The sequence below is a fragment of the Chiloscyllium plagiosum genome, chromosome 1 (assembly GCF_004010195.1).
Source record: "Chiloscyllium plagiosum isolate BGI_BamShark_2017 chromosome 1, ASM401019v2, whole genome shotgun sequence".
NCBI classification, from domain to species: domain Eukaryota; kingdom Metazoa; phylum Chordata; class Chondrichthyes; order Orectolobiformes; family Hemiscylliidae; genus Chiloscyllium; species Chiloscyllium plagiosum.
Genome location: NC_057710.1, coordinates 144,895,368 through 144,913,271, shown reverse-complemented (window position 1 = coordinate 144,913,271; position 17,904 = coordinate 144,895,368). Strand labels below are relative to the sequence as shown.

At 42.6% G+C, this 17,904-nt stretch overlaps 1 protein-coding gene across 3 annotated transcripts in view; it reads left to right on the top strand.

Moving 5' to 3' along the window:
- The window catches only part of fstl5 (follistatin-like 5), a 534,185-nt gene that overhangs the window by 425,608 nt on the left and 90,673 nt on the right, over nucleotides 1–17,904 (top strand). For all 3 annotated transcript variants that reach the window (XM_043698761.1, XM_043698740.1, XM_043698750.1), the window contains exon 9: nucleotides 5,171–5,332. In XM_043698761.1, the coding sequence (XP_043554696.1) occupies nucleotides 5,171–5,332 (162 nt within the window). The remainder of the gene's footprint in view (nucleotides 1–5,170; nucleotides 5,333–17,904) is intronic.

Sequence of the window (17,904 nt, the reverse complement as noted above, 5' to 3'; positions counted from 1 at the left end):
TCGATGTTGTGCCGACCTGTGGAACCAATCTGAAGCCAATCTATCCTACACTATTCCATTTTCATCCATATGTTTATCTAATGACCATTTAAATCCCCTTAAAGTTGGCGAGTCTACTACTGTTGCAGGCCAGGCATTCCACACCCCTACTACTCTCTGAGTGAAGAAACTAGCTCTGACACCTGTCCTATATCTGTCACCCATCAATTTAAAGCTATGTCCCCTCGTGCTAGCCATCACCATCCAAGGAAAAAGGCTCTTACTGTCCATCCTATCTAACCCTCTGATTATGTTATATGTCTCTTCTGCCCTTTCTTTATCTCCTAACTCCATTTTCCTCAATTGTAAATTAGGTTTTTCTAACTCTACTGCACATGTCTGTTTCTCTGACACACATAAGTGCTTGACTAACTCCCTTAAAATTCCAGCTTTACTTTTGTCCCTGGTTAGACCCAACCCTAACCTATTCACTAATTCTAAAAGCACGTCCTTCTTCTGTCTTTCTAAACTTTCTTGGCAAATTTGAGAATCATTCTTCTTTAGCAATCTACAGAGCCATTTTTCTCAATTTCAATTTAACCAACCACAAGTAACTGAAATTAAAGAAATTCTCTCACCTGCGTTTTATTTAAAGCTGTAGGACACTAATCAGCAAGTGTTTATATCTGCTGGGATCTTTCGTACCACAACTCTGTTCAAATCTGTCCAAATCTCAGACTGGATCTGCCTAAACCTGTCCGATTCCTGGATGAGCCCCCAAACTGTTACGACACGGCAGTGATCCCTTCTGTTAATTAAACCTAGAAAAGCTCACCTCGCCTCATAATCTGTTAAAACATAAGTGACGGAGAACTCCCAAATTCCACTATGTAAAGAAAATAATATCAATTTATTCTTTGGCTCTAAAAGTGAACATTAAACAACAACTATTTACAACTCTAAGACCCCCTTTCTCTCTACTGTTTGTTATTTGCCTCCAATGCTATAACTATATACTGTTCCAATAAAAACTTATATTACAATTACATCAACTTAATTTCAAAACCACACAGCGGCTGTCAACTCCAGTGTCCTTCTTCTTTCAGCTGAATATCTTCCTGGATCGTGTTTTGGTTTTTTACTGCAAAATGTTTCATATGAAAAAGGTACCTTTGATAGAGAGTATTTTGAATGGCAGTCTCTCTCAATGGCAGTCCCTCTCTGCCTGACTTTCAAAATGTCTGTTTTTTATACCCACAACATTGGATCATCTCATTAGTTCGATGTTGGCAAAACAATAAATTCAAACTCAATTGAGTTTTAGTATCCTGGGGCATAATTTAAACTGAATGGTTAAATTCAAATTGTTGTCAAAACAGCAACTAGCTCAGGTATCGATTTCACAACCAAATGTTACATATTTTCAATTTTGCAGTACTCTGAGAGTGCTAGTTAGTCATATGACAGGTGCTTAAAAGCTCTCAGTGCAAAACAGCATTCACTCTCTCCTAAAGGTGCAGTACATGCCTGCAACTTCATGACAGGGTCCAGAGGAGGTTTACAAGGATTATCACAGATGTAAAGGGCTTTTCATATGAGGACTCTGGGTCTGTATTCAATGGAGTTTAGAAGGATGACGAGTGATCTAATTGAAACTTGCGGAATGAGAGGTCTGGATAGACCGAATGTGGAGAAGAGGTTTCCACTAGGAGAGACTAGGACCTGAGGGCATAACCTCAGAGTGAAGGGACAACTGATTAGAAAAGAAATGAGGGGAGAATTTCTTCAGCCAGTGCATAATTAATCTGTGGAAATCACTTCCGTAGAGAGCAATGGAGTCCAAGTCATTGAGTGCATTTAAAACAGAGATAAATAGGTTATTGTTTGGAAAAGAGTTCAAGGGTTATGGAGAGATGGCAGGAGAATGGTAAAATGACTGAATGGCAGAGCTGACTGAATGGACCTAATGGTCTCATTCTGATCCTACCTCTTATGGTTTAATAACTCCCCAACAGCACGAACAAATCTCCCTGCCAGGAGATGACTGGATCCCATTCTAGTTCAGGTGCAGTTTGTATAGGTTCCACTTCTCCTAAAAATGGTCCTGATGTTGCAGAAATCTAAAGAACTCCCTTCTGCACCACTTCTCCAGCCACCATACCAACCATTTACAAAAATAACACTGCAAGGTTGTTTAGGAAGAAAAAAAAATAGGAAATTCCTATTCCGAGGTGATCAGAGATCTGGGCGTTATTTAGATCATGACAATCATGTCCACTATCCTGTCAAAATATTAGTTATTTCAATCACACATAAGTAATTTGTGGGCGGCACGGTGGCACAGTGGTTAGCACTGCTGCCTCACAGTGCTAGCGACCCGGGTTCAATTCCCGCCTCAGGCGACTGACTGTGTGGAGTTTGCACATTCTCCCCGTGTCTGCGTGGGTTTCCTCCGGGTGCTCCGGTTTCCTCCCACAATCCAAAAATGTGCAGGTTAGGTGAATTGGCCATGCTAAATTGCCCGTTGTGTTAGGTGAAGGGGTAAATGTAGGAGAATAGGTCTGGGTGGGTTGCGCTTCGGCGGGTAGGTGTAGACTTGTTGGGCCGAAGGGCCTGTTTCCACACTGTAAGTAATCTAATCTAATACATTCAGTCCTTTTTAATGAGTTGGAACCAATCTGAACTCTCCACGTGGTACATCACATCTGCTCTAAACCTTCTGCCCCTTACCTTAAATCTGTGCAATCTAGTCAATGATCCCTCCATCAAGGGGAAACGTTTCTTCCTGATTCCCCTCTCCATGCCCTTAAACTTTATGTATCTCAATCGTGACCCTCTCAATCTCCTCTGCTCTAAGGAAAACAACTCCAGTCTGTCTAATCTTTCTTTGTGAAGCTCCCCTGTCAAGGCAACATCCTGGTAACTTTCCTCTGCATCTCTCCAGTGTACCACATCCCTCCTATAACATAAATTCTAGAACTGCACACAGTAATCTAGCTGTGGCCTTACATTTTATACAGGTGAAAGTAAGGACTGCAGATGCTGGAGATCAGAGTCAATATTAGAGTGGTGCGGAAACAGCACAGCAGGTCAGGCAGCATCCAAGGCAGCATCCTGATGAAGGGCTTTTGCTGAAACGTTGATTTTCCTGCACCACTCTAACCCCAACATTTTATACAGTCCTAGCTCAACATCTGTGTTTCTGCTCATAAAAGCAAGAGTAAGTAAGTTTCTGGTCTCCACTACATTCCCAGGCAGTGCATTCCACCACTCACTGAGTGAAGAAGTAGTTTTTTTTTCCCAAATCCCCTATGAACAGTGTAGAAACACACCAACATCCCCCTAATCCTCATGCTTCCTACGTTCCTACCATTCATCATGCATTCCCTTGCCTTGTTAATCCTGCCAAAGTGCACTACTTATCCAGATTGATTTCCATTTGCCACTGATCAGCCCATCTCACCAACAGACCACATTGAATGGATCATCAAAGTTACATGCCATTAATACAGGGTTACTTGTTAAGGTCACTTTCAGCTTTTCAAAGGTTATCTGACATTCAACTGACTGTACCATCTTCCTCAGTTTTAGTAGCAAGTTGTTTACAGATGTGCCTATTGTACTGAAATTAAGTACAAATCTCCAATAAAATCTGCACACTTCCAAAAACCTCATTCTATTGCATTTTATTTTAGGGATGGGGAAGTCAATCAAAGTTCTTACTTTTACTGTTCTGGTGACACTAATGGGTCCCTAAAATCATCACTTTTGCTTTTATAAAATTAACTTCTTGCTAAATTTAGCACCAATCTGATTGACTACAATTATTTAAACAAAGTTTCTAACTGTTCTAAATGTTCCTTCCATATATACTAAAAAGTCACTCAGTTGATTTTAGTTGTTAAGTCCCCAAGATACTAATGAATTGGGTGGCATGGAGGCTTAGTGGTTAGCACTGCTGCCTCACAGCTCCAGGAACCCAGGTTTGATTCCTGCCTCAGGCGACTGTCTGTGTGGAATTTGCACATTCCCCCTGTGTCTGTGTGTATTTCCTCTTACAATCCAAAGATATGCAGGTCAGGTGAATTGGCCATGCTAAATTGCCCAGAGTGTTAGGTGCATTCGTCAGGGTAGGGGAATGGGTCTGGGACGGTTACTCTTTGGAGGGTCGGTGTGGACTTGTTGGGCCGACAGGCCTGTTTTCATACTGTAGAGAATCTAATCTAAATGCTTAAAAACTTCTGACATAATTGTTTTATCCTCGATCAGAGTGTACATTGGTAGACAAGAACAAATGAAAAACTATGTTCATTTTTCCACTACTGCCTTACCTCTGACTCTCCTCAGAGGAATGGCTCCTGGAAGTAGAGTGTGCATATCCAGAACTGTAGCAATATATTAATTTCCAACTTTTGATTTAGATACTGGTCCTCACAGTGCACTAATTTATGACCGAATGGTTCCTCAAGAACTGATATGGGAATCAGGGATGCTGGTTTCATCGCACACTGGGGTATACCTACAATTTGTCAAGTATGGTGTGATATTTAAACTGCATTACATCTTTATGCAGTTTTGACCATGTGAGCTACCTGTTTATGGGCACCTGAATCTTCTGATTCATGTATGTCATATTTCATATGCTTCTCACTGTGTTTCTCTCCAATATAGAGGCGGTACAAAATTGATGAACATTGGTGAGGGCCTCCACAATATCTGTGATGAGATTAACTAATAATGATTTGTTAATCCATACAAATAGGCAGAATGCTGTCTCACTATTCACCACTTGATTGCAAAAATAGACGACATGCTCTCAACAAAAATGTTTCTTACTGCCAATCTCATGCAATTTTCCAAGCTTTTTCACCAGAACCCGTGTCATTCAGTGGCTGGGAAAATTTAGTCCTGTGATTCTATGAATGAATGTTGTAGTTGTATGCCTTTATGACTGATTCAATTTTGCAAGACACTTTAACGATTCAAGCACAGCAGAACATAGATCTGAATGAAGCACAAAACCTCTTTAAGATATCTCCTGTGCATTCAATCAATATCAAGAGATGGGTTCGCGAGGTCTATTTTGATTGTCCCGTGGACAGCATTTTTACATAATAAATCTATCATATTTTATTATTGCTATAGAATCTTAGCCATGTCCTGATTTGTTATTTTTCTGCTTCACCTACAGTTCCTCCAGTTATTCGGGTGTACCCACAAAGTCAAGCTCGTGAACCAGGAGTGACTGCCAGTCTCAGGTGCCATGCTGAAGGCATTCCAAATCCTTCGATCAGTTGGTTGAAAAATGGCGTTGACATTATGACGAAACTATCAAAGCAGCTAACCTTGCAAGGTAACATGTTATTTGTGTCTGACTAAACTGCACAGATGCTTCAACATCAGCCAATATGCAAAATATTGCACCGCTTGATTCATTGAACAAATCATTGTTTGTCTAGTGCTTCTAATTAAAACCTAACAGCACAATTTAATGCTCGTCAAGAAAATATACAGGTTTGCACTTTGTGTGTTGACTGAAGAGAACATGACACAGTTTTAGGAGCCATCTGTTGCTGCTTTTTTTTATTATTTTTGGACAAATCAATTAGAAAAATCCCTAAGCCATCTGGTAGGCTGTTTTGGTTTTCTAGTTAGGATCCTAGCAACCATTCTTGCCCACTGGTAAGACAGGTGTACTGTAATAGCTTTAGGCTTGGCTTGGCCAGTTGTCTTGAAGGCCTTGCAAAAAGAAGTGAGCAGGGCCTCCACTCCAATAGAAGTACTTTGGCAACAAAATACCTACTGCCAGGAACTAGTATCTATGTCTTAGCCAAGTTTATGTCTGTGTCTTCTGCAGGTCTCCAGATGAACACCTTGTAGAACAAAGAGAATTAACTGCTTAATGAAACAAAATGTGTTGTTGTGAGACTTTCCAATATAGCTTGAAGTGTTAGGGTGGGCCTATTAGGTAATGACTAATCTGCCATCCCACTGCTGTGAAAAACCACATCTTTCACGTGACAATCAGCTCATTAAGAGCTGACAGGTAATAATTGCAAGCTTCTTGGCAAATCACTGGTTTCAAGACAAATATCCTGGGTCACCAGAACATGCCAGCAGCCTCTGGGTCCTAAGCACCGCCATTGAAGTTGTGGTGTTATTTCAGTGGCGACAAGAGAAAAACATGTTCCTGAAGAAATTCCCTCGCCCTAGTCTTTGAGTTGGGCTAAGTATTTCTGGCAGTTATTTGGGAAGCTTGACTCGTTCGATCCCGCCATCGAAGACTGGGCCCGGTATGTGGGTAGAATGTTATTTTCTCTGGGAAAAGGACATTGAGCCAGAATGAAAAGCAACAAGTACTTCTCCTGACAGCTTGTGGACCCGCAACATTTTCAGTTATTGGGAGCCTTACTAAAACCTTTCAAGAATTGACGGGTTTGGTTTATGAATGTTATGACCGCAACCTTCTCTAATTGTGAGACAGTTTTACTCAGCAATTCGAGAACCAAGGGAACTTGTATCAGGATTTTTGGCTGGTTAGGATGACAGGCAGAGGAATGTGACTTTGGTTTGACCTTTTATTAGATGCTGAGACACTGTTTGGTATGTGGGATTAATAAGTAACCATGCAAAAGCGCCTGGTAGCTGAAGTCCAACTGTACTTCAAACAGGCATTACAATTGGCTTTGTCATTAGAAAATGTGGCAAGTGGAGCTCATAGGTTACAGAGTATGCTGTTGGAAATGGTCACCCTCTCCAGGCTGAGATTGGGAACACCACTTTAATGCAGACAATTGCATAGCTTCACGTAGGAAATATCCTGAACAGAGGGACTCTAGGTCAGCCCACAGCAAAACCCCAAAACAAAGTCAAGCCTCAACCAAATGTATAAAATTTTCTTCAGAATCGCAGAACTAGTCTTTAACAAATTTCACCCTGAACTCCAACCCTTAAGTCTGTGCAAGATCTCAGTGAGACTGAGAACCTATACCAGGGAATCTGTACAGATTAGGGATGCAACTTTAATTCTGGTCTCTTATGAGAAGCAACTGTTTCAGTTACCACTGATTGTAGTAAAAGGCTTGATGGGGTGAAATTGGTTGAGAAAGATTCACTTAGATTGTCTCTGCATTTTTCGATTAGAAAATGGCTACCTGAATGAAATTCTAATGAAATACCTGGAAGCTTTTCAGGAAGATCTAGGGACAATGATCCACCACTTCCTCCGACAGCTCATTCCATACATGCACCACCCTCTGCGTGAAAAAGTTGCCCCTTAGATCACTTTTATATCTTTTCCCTCTCACCTTAAACCTATGCCCTCTAGTTCTGGACTCCCCAACCCTACGGAAAAGACTTTGCCGATTTATCCTATCCATGCCCCTCATAATTTTGTAAACCTCTATTACAGTGGAGCGGATGGGTGGGAAGGAAGATTGACAGGTGGACAGGTCATGAGGGTAGTGCTGAGCTGGAAGGTTGGAACTGAGGTAAGGTGGGGGGAGGAGAAATGATGAAATCCACATTGATGCCATGGGGTTGGAGAGTCCTGAGGCAGAAGATGAGGCATTCTTCTTCCAGGCATCGGGTGGTGAGAGCGTGGCGGTGGAGGAGGCCCAGGACCTGCATGTCCTCGGCGGAGTGGGAGGGGGAGTTGAAGTGCTCAGCCACGGGGTGGTGGGGTTGGTTGGTGTGGGTGTCCGGAGATGTTCTCTGACTACAGTGATAGCCCCACCAATGTTGCTAATGGAGAGAAGGCTCCACACTAAATTAAATCTGATTGTCCCAGATCTGCGGGGTAAGGGTGGGGGCAGTAGAATGGATGGAAATAGACATAGGCAGATAGAAACAGAAGTGCCAGAGGTTCTTCTCACTCTGACAGCTGGCTCTGAAGAACCTGGATTAGTCTCAACGATATTCCATGGGTAAATAAAAGATGACAGGGTGATGGAATAACAGTCTCTGTGGAGTTATTTCAGCGGCCTGTTCCTCAGGGGATCCAGTAGTGACAGGATAAGTAATCTTGATACTCTTCTGGGGGTGAGGGGTGTGGGGAGAGGAGATGGGGAGCGGTTAGAGACAAGGGTAGATAAATGGTTTTCGTAGGTTCCTTTACCTTGCTCCTCCACCAAAATGTGCATCAAATTACCCCCGAAATGAAGCAGTGAGAGAGACCCACAAACTATTTTGCCGGTTGTTCTGGTTGCCTGTTCAGAATGTCAGCTCCTTTCTTACCTGCCAGGAAGGTACATGTGGCAACTTTAAGGTTGGCACAATAGATTGATTAATATAACACAACAATTTATTACTCCTTATTTGCAGAGTATATAATGCACCCCTTACATACCAAGCTACTCAATTTAACTGCTAGACAAGTCCTTACCACCCACTTCACCTTCAACAACAAAACCTACAGATAAAGAACACTCATGGGATCTCCGATATATCAGGGTTCTTAGCAGAGGCAATGCAGAGACTCGAACAGACAGCTCTGCCAACCATCCAACCCAAACGTTGGGTCCGCTACATGGATGACACCTTTGTTATCACTAAACGAAAAAATTAGAGGAAACCTTCAAGACCATCAATAATACCCTTACTGGCATAAAGTTCACTAAAGAGGAGGAAAACGACAACAAACCATCATTCCTAGATGTCACAGTAGAGCGAACAGCCAATGCGGAACTTCAAACCAGGGTCTCCAGGAAAACAACACATACAGACCAAATACTGAACGACAGAAGCAATCATCCCAACACCCACAAACGAAGCTGCATCAGAACATTATTTCAACCAGCCACCACACACTGCAGCACAGAGGAACTACGTAAAGCAGAGGAAAATCACCTATACAGTGTATTCAAAAAGTACAGATACCCAATGAACTCAGTCCGCCGATTTCTCAGCAACAAACCCCAACAAGCAGGCAAAATACATCCAGAAACTCTAGCCTCTCTGCCCTCTGCCAACCATCCAACCCAAACGTTGGGTCCGCTACATGGATGACACCTTTGTTATCACTAAACGAAAAAATTAGAGGAAACCTTCAAGACCATCAATAATACCCTTACTGGCATAAAGTTCACTAAAGAGGAGGAAAACAACAACAAACCATCATTCCTAGATCTCACAGTAGAGCGAACAGCCAATGCGGAACTTCAAACCAGGGTCTCCAGGAAAACAACACATACAGACCAAATACTGAACGACAGAAGCAATCATCCCAACACCCACAAACGAAGCTGCATCAGAACATTATTTCAACCAGCCACCACACACTGCAGCACAGAGGAACTACGTAAAGCAGAGGAAAATCACCTATACAGTGTATTCAAAAAGTACAGATACCCAATGAACTCAGTCCGCCGATTTCTCAGCCACAAACCCCAACAAGCAGGCAAAATACATCCAGAAACTCTAGCCTCTCTCCCCTACATCAAAAACATCTCGGAAAGGACTGCCAGATTACTCAGACCCCTGGGCATCATGGTAGCCCACAAACCCATCAACACACTAAAACAGCAGCTAATGAACTCCAAACACCCAATATAGACAACGAGCAAAACAAGCGTCATTTAGAAAATACCTTGCAAGAACTATAACAAACACTACATTGGACAAACAGGCAGAAAACTAGCCACTAGGGTACATGAACATCAATTAGCCACAAAAAAGACATGACCCACTATCACTAGTATCCTTACATACAGATGAGGAAGGACACCGCTTTGACTGGGATAACATATCCATTGTAGGACAAGCCAAACAGAGATACGCATAAGAATTCCTAGAAGCTTGGCATTCCAACAGGAACTCTATCAACAAACACATTGATTTGGACCCCTATCTACCACCCTCTGAGAAAAAGAACAGGAAATGACATCACCATCACAGGGAATGACATCACCAACCCAAGGTAACCTAAACCCATAAATAGAAAGTGGGACTTAACACCAGTGCCTCACTGGAGGCTCACTGATGATATCGAAACATCTGAAAATGAACTTTCCAACTCAGCAAGCAAACTTACATCCAGAATGTCTCAGCATCTCATTTAATGTGATTCCAATATCGCAAAGTTGTGTCACCTCCCTGAGCTTCACTGTATAGGTTGAGATGGATCATCCACTTGTACAACTGTAAAATTAACAGGGGGCTTGGAGGGGTAGTGCCTTTGAGTAACTCTATGATCTTTATGAATATTTTGGTATCGGGACATCTAAGAACATTGAACTTGAATGTGATTTGTATGCCTGTGCTGCACATGAAGTTCAACACAATCACTCTCTGTTTATCCTCTCACGCTATTTCATTTGCACGGAGAAAGAGTTTTAGGCATTCCATAAATGTACCCAACCTTCTGGTGCCAAATTTAACACCTCTAATTTTCATTTTGCTTTGCAGGCTGGACGTATCTGGGCTCAGTAATCTGACTTATTTTCTTAAAATCTGAGTTGGTTGATTAACATAAAACAATGATTTATTACAACTCATTTACAGTGTACATTGCACAGCCCTTACATGCCTATTTCCCTGATTCAATTGCTGGGCAAGTCCACACATGTCTTATGTAGAATTCTCACTCCATACTTGATTGGACCAGCAGGTCATATGCTCCTCTCAAGGATAATTTATTGAAAGGATCAATTACTACACAATTGAGGTTGTGCCAATTTGAGGCCCTTCAGTACCATTAGTTAACCACTTAACAGAATAAATTGGTGACAGGTAAAGAAGGTTAATTCCCTCCAACTCTATTTTGATTTAGTCCCTACCCTCCCCCTCACTGTTTTGATCACACAGCACTGCCCTTTGATGCGAAGGGCAGTGTTTGTCACTGGCCACCCGGGTGTTTTCCTATCTTCCTGGTGGTGGAATTTGAATAAAGATTCATGCACTTTGTGCCTTTCACTGTGTCTCACACCTGCACACACACACCATGGGTGCTGGGGAAAAATAAGCACTACCGCACTTAGGTGGTCGTGTGGGGGTTAAAAAAAACAGGAATGTAACAGGAAAAAAAAGAAAAAAAAAGAAAAAAAAAGGTTAATCATAGATCTTCCACCCAAAGCTAGAGAGTTGCCAAGAAGGGATGAAGTAACTCTCTAGTGCCAACTCACTCAATTATTTCCCCTTCTCTGCAACATCTGGGAGGGGAAACATATGCCCTTAGTTGTTGTGTGTAGTATTCTCTTCTGTGATCTCAGTACGATTTATATCAAAATTACTAGCTTGCAACTTGTTTTAACGTCGATTCTCCTGTTCCCTGGATGCTGCCTGACCTGCTGCGCTTTTCCAGCAACACATTTTCAGCTCTGATCTCCAGCATCTGCAGACCTCACTTTCTCCTCAAAGATTTCAACCTACTGCGAATCCTCTTACAAGGATGCCTTCCTTGAAGAAGCTCTCTTTCTCCCATTCCTGAAGAAGGGCTAATGCCCGAAACGTCGATTCTCCGGTTCCCTAGATGCTGCCTGACCTGCTGCGCTTTTCCAGCAACACATTTCCATCTCATGTAATAAATCATTGTTTTATGTTAATCAACCAACTCAGATTTTAAGAAAATAAGTCAGATTACAGAGCCCAGATACGTCCAGCCTGCAAAGCAAAATGAAAATTAGGGGTGTTAAATTTGGCACCAGAAGGTTGGGTACATTTCCATCTCTGATCTCCAGCATCTGCAGACCTCACTTTCTCCTCAATGATTTATTACAACTCATTTACAGTGTACATTGCACAGTCCTTACATGCCTATTTCCCTGATTCAATTGCTGGGCAAGTCCACACATTGAAGTCCCTTCTCTGCAACATCTGGGAGGGGAAACTTTACATTACATTACAGTGTGGAAACAGGCCCTTCGGCCCAACAAGTCCACACCGACCCGCCGAAGCGCAAACCACCCATACCCCTACATTTACCCCTTACCTAACACTACGGGCAATTTAGCATGGCCAATTCACCTGACCTGCACATCTTTGGACTGTGGGAGGAACCCAGAGCACCCGGAGGAAACACACATGTCTTATGTAGAATTCTCACTCCATACCTGATTGGACCAGCAGGTCATATGCTCCTCTCAAGGATAATTTATTGAAAGGATCAATTACTACACAATTGAGGTTGTGCCAATTTGAGGCCCTTCAGTACCATTAGTTAACCACTTAACAGAATAAATTGGTGACAGGTAAAGAAGGTTATTCATAGATCTTCCACGCAAAGCCAGAGAGTTGCCAAGAAGGGGTGAAGTAATTCTCTAGTGCCAACTCACTCAATTATTTCCCCTTCTCTGCAACATCTGGGAGGGGAAGCTTCACATTACATTACAGTGTGGAAACAGGCCCTTCGGCCAAACAAGTCCATACCGACCCGCCGAAGCGCAAACCACCCATACCCCTACATTTACCCCTTACCTAACACTACGGGCAATTTAGCATGGCCAATTCACCTGACCTGCACATCTTTGGACTGTTGGAGGAACCCAGAGCACCCGGAGGAAACCCAAGCAGACACGGGGAGAACTTATGCCCTTAGTTGTTGTGTGTAGTATACTCTTCTGTGATCTCAGTACGATTTATATCAAAATCACTAGCTTGCAACTTGTTTTGCATAAAAGCTTACTACCTGAAGAGCTATTTGTGGATCTCATTGTGAATACTATTTTGTTACAAATAGTTACCAGTGGAAACTATGTAATTTTAGTAACTATAAAATGTTTATAGTTGTAATGCCAGCAATTGCACCAGATTATGTTTGACCCTGACCCTGCTGAAGTGATCAGCAATTTGTTAGACTTCTTTGACAAAGTGGCCAGAAAGGTTGACGAATGCAGGGCGGTAGACTTAGTCCATGTGGATGTCAGTAAGATCTTTAATAAGGTTCCACATGGTAGGCTGCTCTGGAAGGTTAGAGCACATGTAATCCAGGGGAAGCTGGCAAATTGGATACAAAGATTGGTTTGCTGGTAGCAAGCAGAGGGTAATAGTAGATGGATGATTGATGGATTGAAGGCCTACGATGAGAGGTGTGCCTTATGGTCAATGCTGGGCCCATTGCTGTTAGTCATCTATACCAATGATTTGGATGAGAATGTACAAGGCATGATGAGTAGGTTTGCCGATAGCGCTCAAATGAATGGTATCGTGGACATAGAGAACACTTATCAGAAATTGCAGCAGGACCTTGATCAGCTGGGGAAGTGGGCCGAGAAATGGCAAATGGAGTTTAATATAGATAGTGTGAGGTGTTGCATTTTGGAAAGTCAAATTAAGGGACGAGTTTCATGGTGAATGGTTGAGCCTTAAGGAGTGTAGTGGAACAAAAGGACCTTGGAGTTCAGGTGCACGGCTCTCTGAAAGTGGAGTCACAGATAGATAGGGCAGTGAAGGCAGCTTTTGGCACACTGGCCTTCATCAGTCAGGGCATTGAATAGAGAAGTTGGGAAGCTATGATGCAGTTGTACAGGACTTGGTGAGGCCGCATTAGGAGTATTGTGTTCAGTTTTGGTCACCGTGCTATAGGAAGGATGTTATTAAACTGGAAAGAGTGCAGAAGGAATTTACAAGGATGTTGCCTGGACTAAATGGTCTGAGTTATCGGGAGAAGTTGGAAAATCTAGGATTTTTTCTTTAGAGCATAGGAGACTGAGGGGGGAATCTTACAGAAGTGTATAAGATCACGAGTGGCATAGATAGAGTGAATGCACTCAGTCTTTTCCCCAGGTTTGGGAATCGAGGACTAGAGGGCATCAGTTTAAGCTTAGAAGCGAAAGAATAAAAGGGAACCTGAGGGGCAACTTTTTTTCACGGGGGGGGGGATACGCATATGGAATGAACAGCCAGTGGAAGTAGTTGACACAGTTACATTAACAATATTTAAAAGGAATTTGGACAAATACCTGGATAGGAAAGGTTTAGAAGAATATCGGCCAAAGGCAGGGAATGGAGTTAGCATGGATGGACATTTTGGTTGGCGTGGCCCAGTTTGGACTGAAGGACCCATCTCCATACTCTAGGTCTCTATGACTGTCTTTGACTCTAAGGCTTTGATGAGCAGTATCGGTATGTGGCACCACTCATCAAAGCCCGTGCAAGCAGTTGGTTGAGGAGATGTTACAACTTCCCTACCAGTGTACCAGTATTTGGGAGACTAAGCTGACTACACATGCGACTCCCAAGACAGCCCTTTTTGTTCAATTTCATAAAGGTACAACCTGGGAAATGATTATATTAGATTAGATTCCCTACAGTATGGAAACAGGCCCTTCAGCCCAACAAGTCCACACCGACCATCCGAAGAGTAACCCACCTAGATCCATATCCCTACCCTATACTTACCCCTGACTAATGCAACTAACACTATGGGCAATTTAGCATGGCCAATTCACCTAACCTGCACATCTTTGGATTATGGGAGGAAACCAGAGCACCCGAAGGAAACCTATGCAGACACGGGGAGAATGTGCAACCTCCACACAGACAGTTGCCTGAGGCAGGCACTGAACCTGGGTCCCTGGCGCTGTGAGGCAGCAGTGCTAACCACTGAGCCACCATGCCACCCCAAAATTCATATTCCCTGACCGGGAATCGATCCCAGGCCGTGGCAGTGAGAGTGCCAAATCCTAACCAGTAGACCACTGGGGAAGTTAAAGCTGATGCCTCTCCACTAATGTTTCCATTCCATTTCGACCAAGGGCTGATGCTAAATCTATATTGAACATGATATAAAAACATCAAAGAGCATGCAAAGAGAATTTACAAGTATGTTATCAGGATTGCATTGTGTCATGTCACATAAAGATTAACAGATTGGTCCTCTTTTTATCTTGGAAAAGGAGAACAGAAGGTTGAAGTTATTTAAGTTATTTATGATTTTGATTGAAACACTGTCTCACGAGACAATGTTTCCTCACGTAGAAAAAAACATAACTAGAGACCAAGAATATAGAACATAGAACTTTACAGCGCAGTTCAGGCCCTTCGGCCCTCGATGTTGTGCCGACCTGTGGAACCAATCTGAAGCCTACCTATTCTACATTATTCCATTTTCATCCATATGTTTATCCAATGACCATTTAAATGCCATTAAAGTTAGTGAGTCTACTACTGTTACAGGCAGTGCGTTCCATGCTCCGACTACTCTTTGAGTAAAGAAACTACCTCTGACATCTGTACTATATCGATCACCCTTCAATTTAAAACTATGTTCCCCTGTGCTAGCCATCACCATCAGAGGAAAAAGGCTATCACTGTCCACCCTATCTAACCCTCTGATTATCTTTTATGTCTGAATTAAGTTACCTCTCAACGTCCTTCTCTCCAATGAAAACAGCCTCAAGTCCCTCAGCCTTTCCTCGGAATATCTTCCCTCCATATCAGGCAACATCCCAGTAAATCTCCTCTGAACCCTTTCCAAAGCTTCCACATCCTTCCTATAATCCGGTGACCAGAACTGTACGCAATACTCCAAGTGTGGCTGCACCAGAGTTTTGTACAGCTGCAGCGTGACCTCATGGTTCCGAAACTCAGTCCCTCTACTAATAAAAGCGAACACACCATATGCCTTCTTAACAACCCTATCAACCTGGGTGGCAACTTTCAGGGATCTATGGACATGGCCACAGAGATCTCTCTGCTCATCTACACCACCAAGAATCTTACCGTTAGCGCAGTACTCTGCATTCCTGTTGCTCCTTCCGAAGGGAATCACCTCACACTTTTCCACATTAAACTCCATTTGCCCCCTTTCAGCCCAGCTCTGCAGCTTATCTATGTCCCTCTGTAACCTACAATGTCCTTCAGCACTATTCACAACTCCACTGACCTTAGTGTCATCTGTAAATTTACTAACCTATCCTTCTACCCCCTCATCAGGTTGATTATAAAAATGACAAACAGCAGTGGACCCAAAACAGATCCTTGTGGTATACCATTAATAACTGAACTCCAAGAATGAACATTTCCCATCAAGCACCACCCTTTGTCTTTAAGCTATCCAGTTTATGATCCAAATTGCTAAATTACCCTCAATCCCATGCCTCCATATTTTGTGCAATAACCTATTGTGGAGAACCTTATCAAATGCCTTACTGAAATCCATATACACCACTTCAACAGCTTTACTCTCATCCACCTGTTTGGTCACATTCTCAAAGAACCCACTAAGGTTTGTGAGGCATGACTTACCCTTCCAAAAGCCGTGTTGACTATCTCTAATCAACTTATTCCTTTCTGGATGATTATAAATCCATATCTCTTATAACCTTTTCCAACACTTTCCCCACAACCAAAGTAAGGCTCACTGGTCTATAATTACCAGGGTTGTCTCTACTCCCTTTCTTGAACAAGGGGAAATCATTTGCTCTCCTCCAGTCTTCTGGCACTATTTCTGTAGACAATGATGACATAAAGATCAAAGCCAAAGGCTCTACAATCTCCTCCTTAACGTCCCAGAGAATCCTAGGATAAATCCCATCTGGCCTAGGGAACTTATCTATTTTTACACTTTCCAGAATTGCTCACACCTCCTCTTTGTGAACCTCAATCCCATCTAGTCTCAGAGCCTGTATCTCAGTATTCTCCTCAACAACATTGTCTTTTTCTAGTGTGAATACTGATGAAAAACATTCATTTAGCGCTTTCCCTATTTCCTCAGACTCCATGCACAACTTCCCACTGCTATCCTTGATTGGCCCTAATCTTACTCTCACCATTCTCTAATTCCTAATATAGCTACAGAGAGCTTTAGGGTTTTCCTTGATACTGTCTGCCAACGACTTCTCATGTCCCCTCTTGGCTCTTCTTAGCTCTCTCTTTAGGTCTTTCCTGACTAACTTGTAACTCTCAAGTGCCCTAACTGAGCCTTCACATCTCATCCTAACATAAGCCTTCTTCTTCCTCTTGACAAGAGATTCAACTTTCTTAATGAATCATGACTCCCTGACAGGAGCATACTTATCAAGGACCTGCAGTAGTTGTTCCTTGAATAAGCTCCACATTTCAATTGTGCCCATTCCCTGCAGTTTCCTTCCCCATCCTATACATCCTAAATCTTGTCTAATTGTACTGTAATTGCCTTTCTGTGGATTCCTGTTTTGCTTACAATCATCTTGAGTAATTTTTGGACCTCTTACTGAACCCAGGAGGTTAGTTACTCACTGCAGAATCCCTTTCCTCTCTGATGCTATTATACCCACAGTATTTACAGGACTAATTTAGTCAGGTTTTTGATCAATGTTATCCCCTCAGGATGTTGATGGTGTGTATTGCCATCACTGAAACCTCCACATCAAATGCCAAAAGGAAGTTTGTTTTCTTTATTTTTCATGGGATGTGGGCATTGCTGTCATGTGTTGTTTATCCCTAATTGATCTTGCGCCAAGTGTCTTGTTCAGTGGTTTCAGTTCCTTTAGAGGGCAGTTAAGAGTCAATACATTACTACGGAGGCACAGGTAGGTCAGACTAGGTGAGGTTGGCAAGGCTTCTGCCTCTAAATGGCATTCATAAATCAAATGAGTTTCTACAATTTTGAGACTACCTTTCCAATCTAGATTTATTAAATTAATAAAAACTTTACTTGCTGTCATGGTGAGATTTTAACCTACATTCCCTGATAATTTGCCTGGACTTCTGGATGACTAGGCGAAAGTGAGGACTGCAGATGCTGGAGATCAGAGTCAAGATTAGAGTGGTGCTGGAGAAGCACAGCAGGTCAGGCAGCATCCGAGGAGCAGGAAAATCGACGTTACGGGCAAAAGCCCTTCATCATTCCTGATGAAGGGCTTTTGCCTGAAACGTCGATTTTCCTGCACCTCGAATGCTGTCTGACCTGCTGTGCTTCTCCAGCACCACTCTAATCTTGACTTCTGGACGACTAGCCCACTGACATAATCCTAAACCGTTGCTTCTCCCTTGATAGAGCTGGCAGTG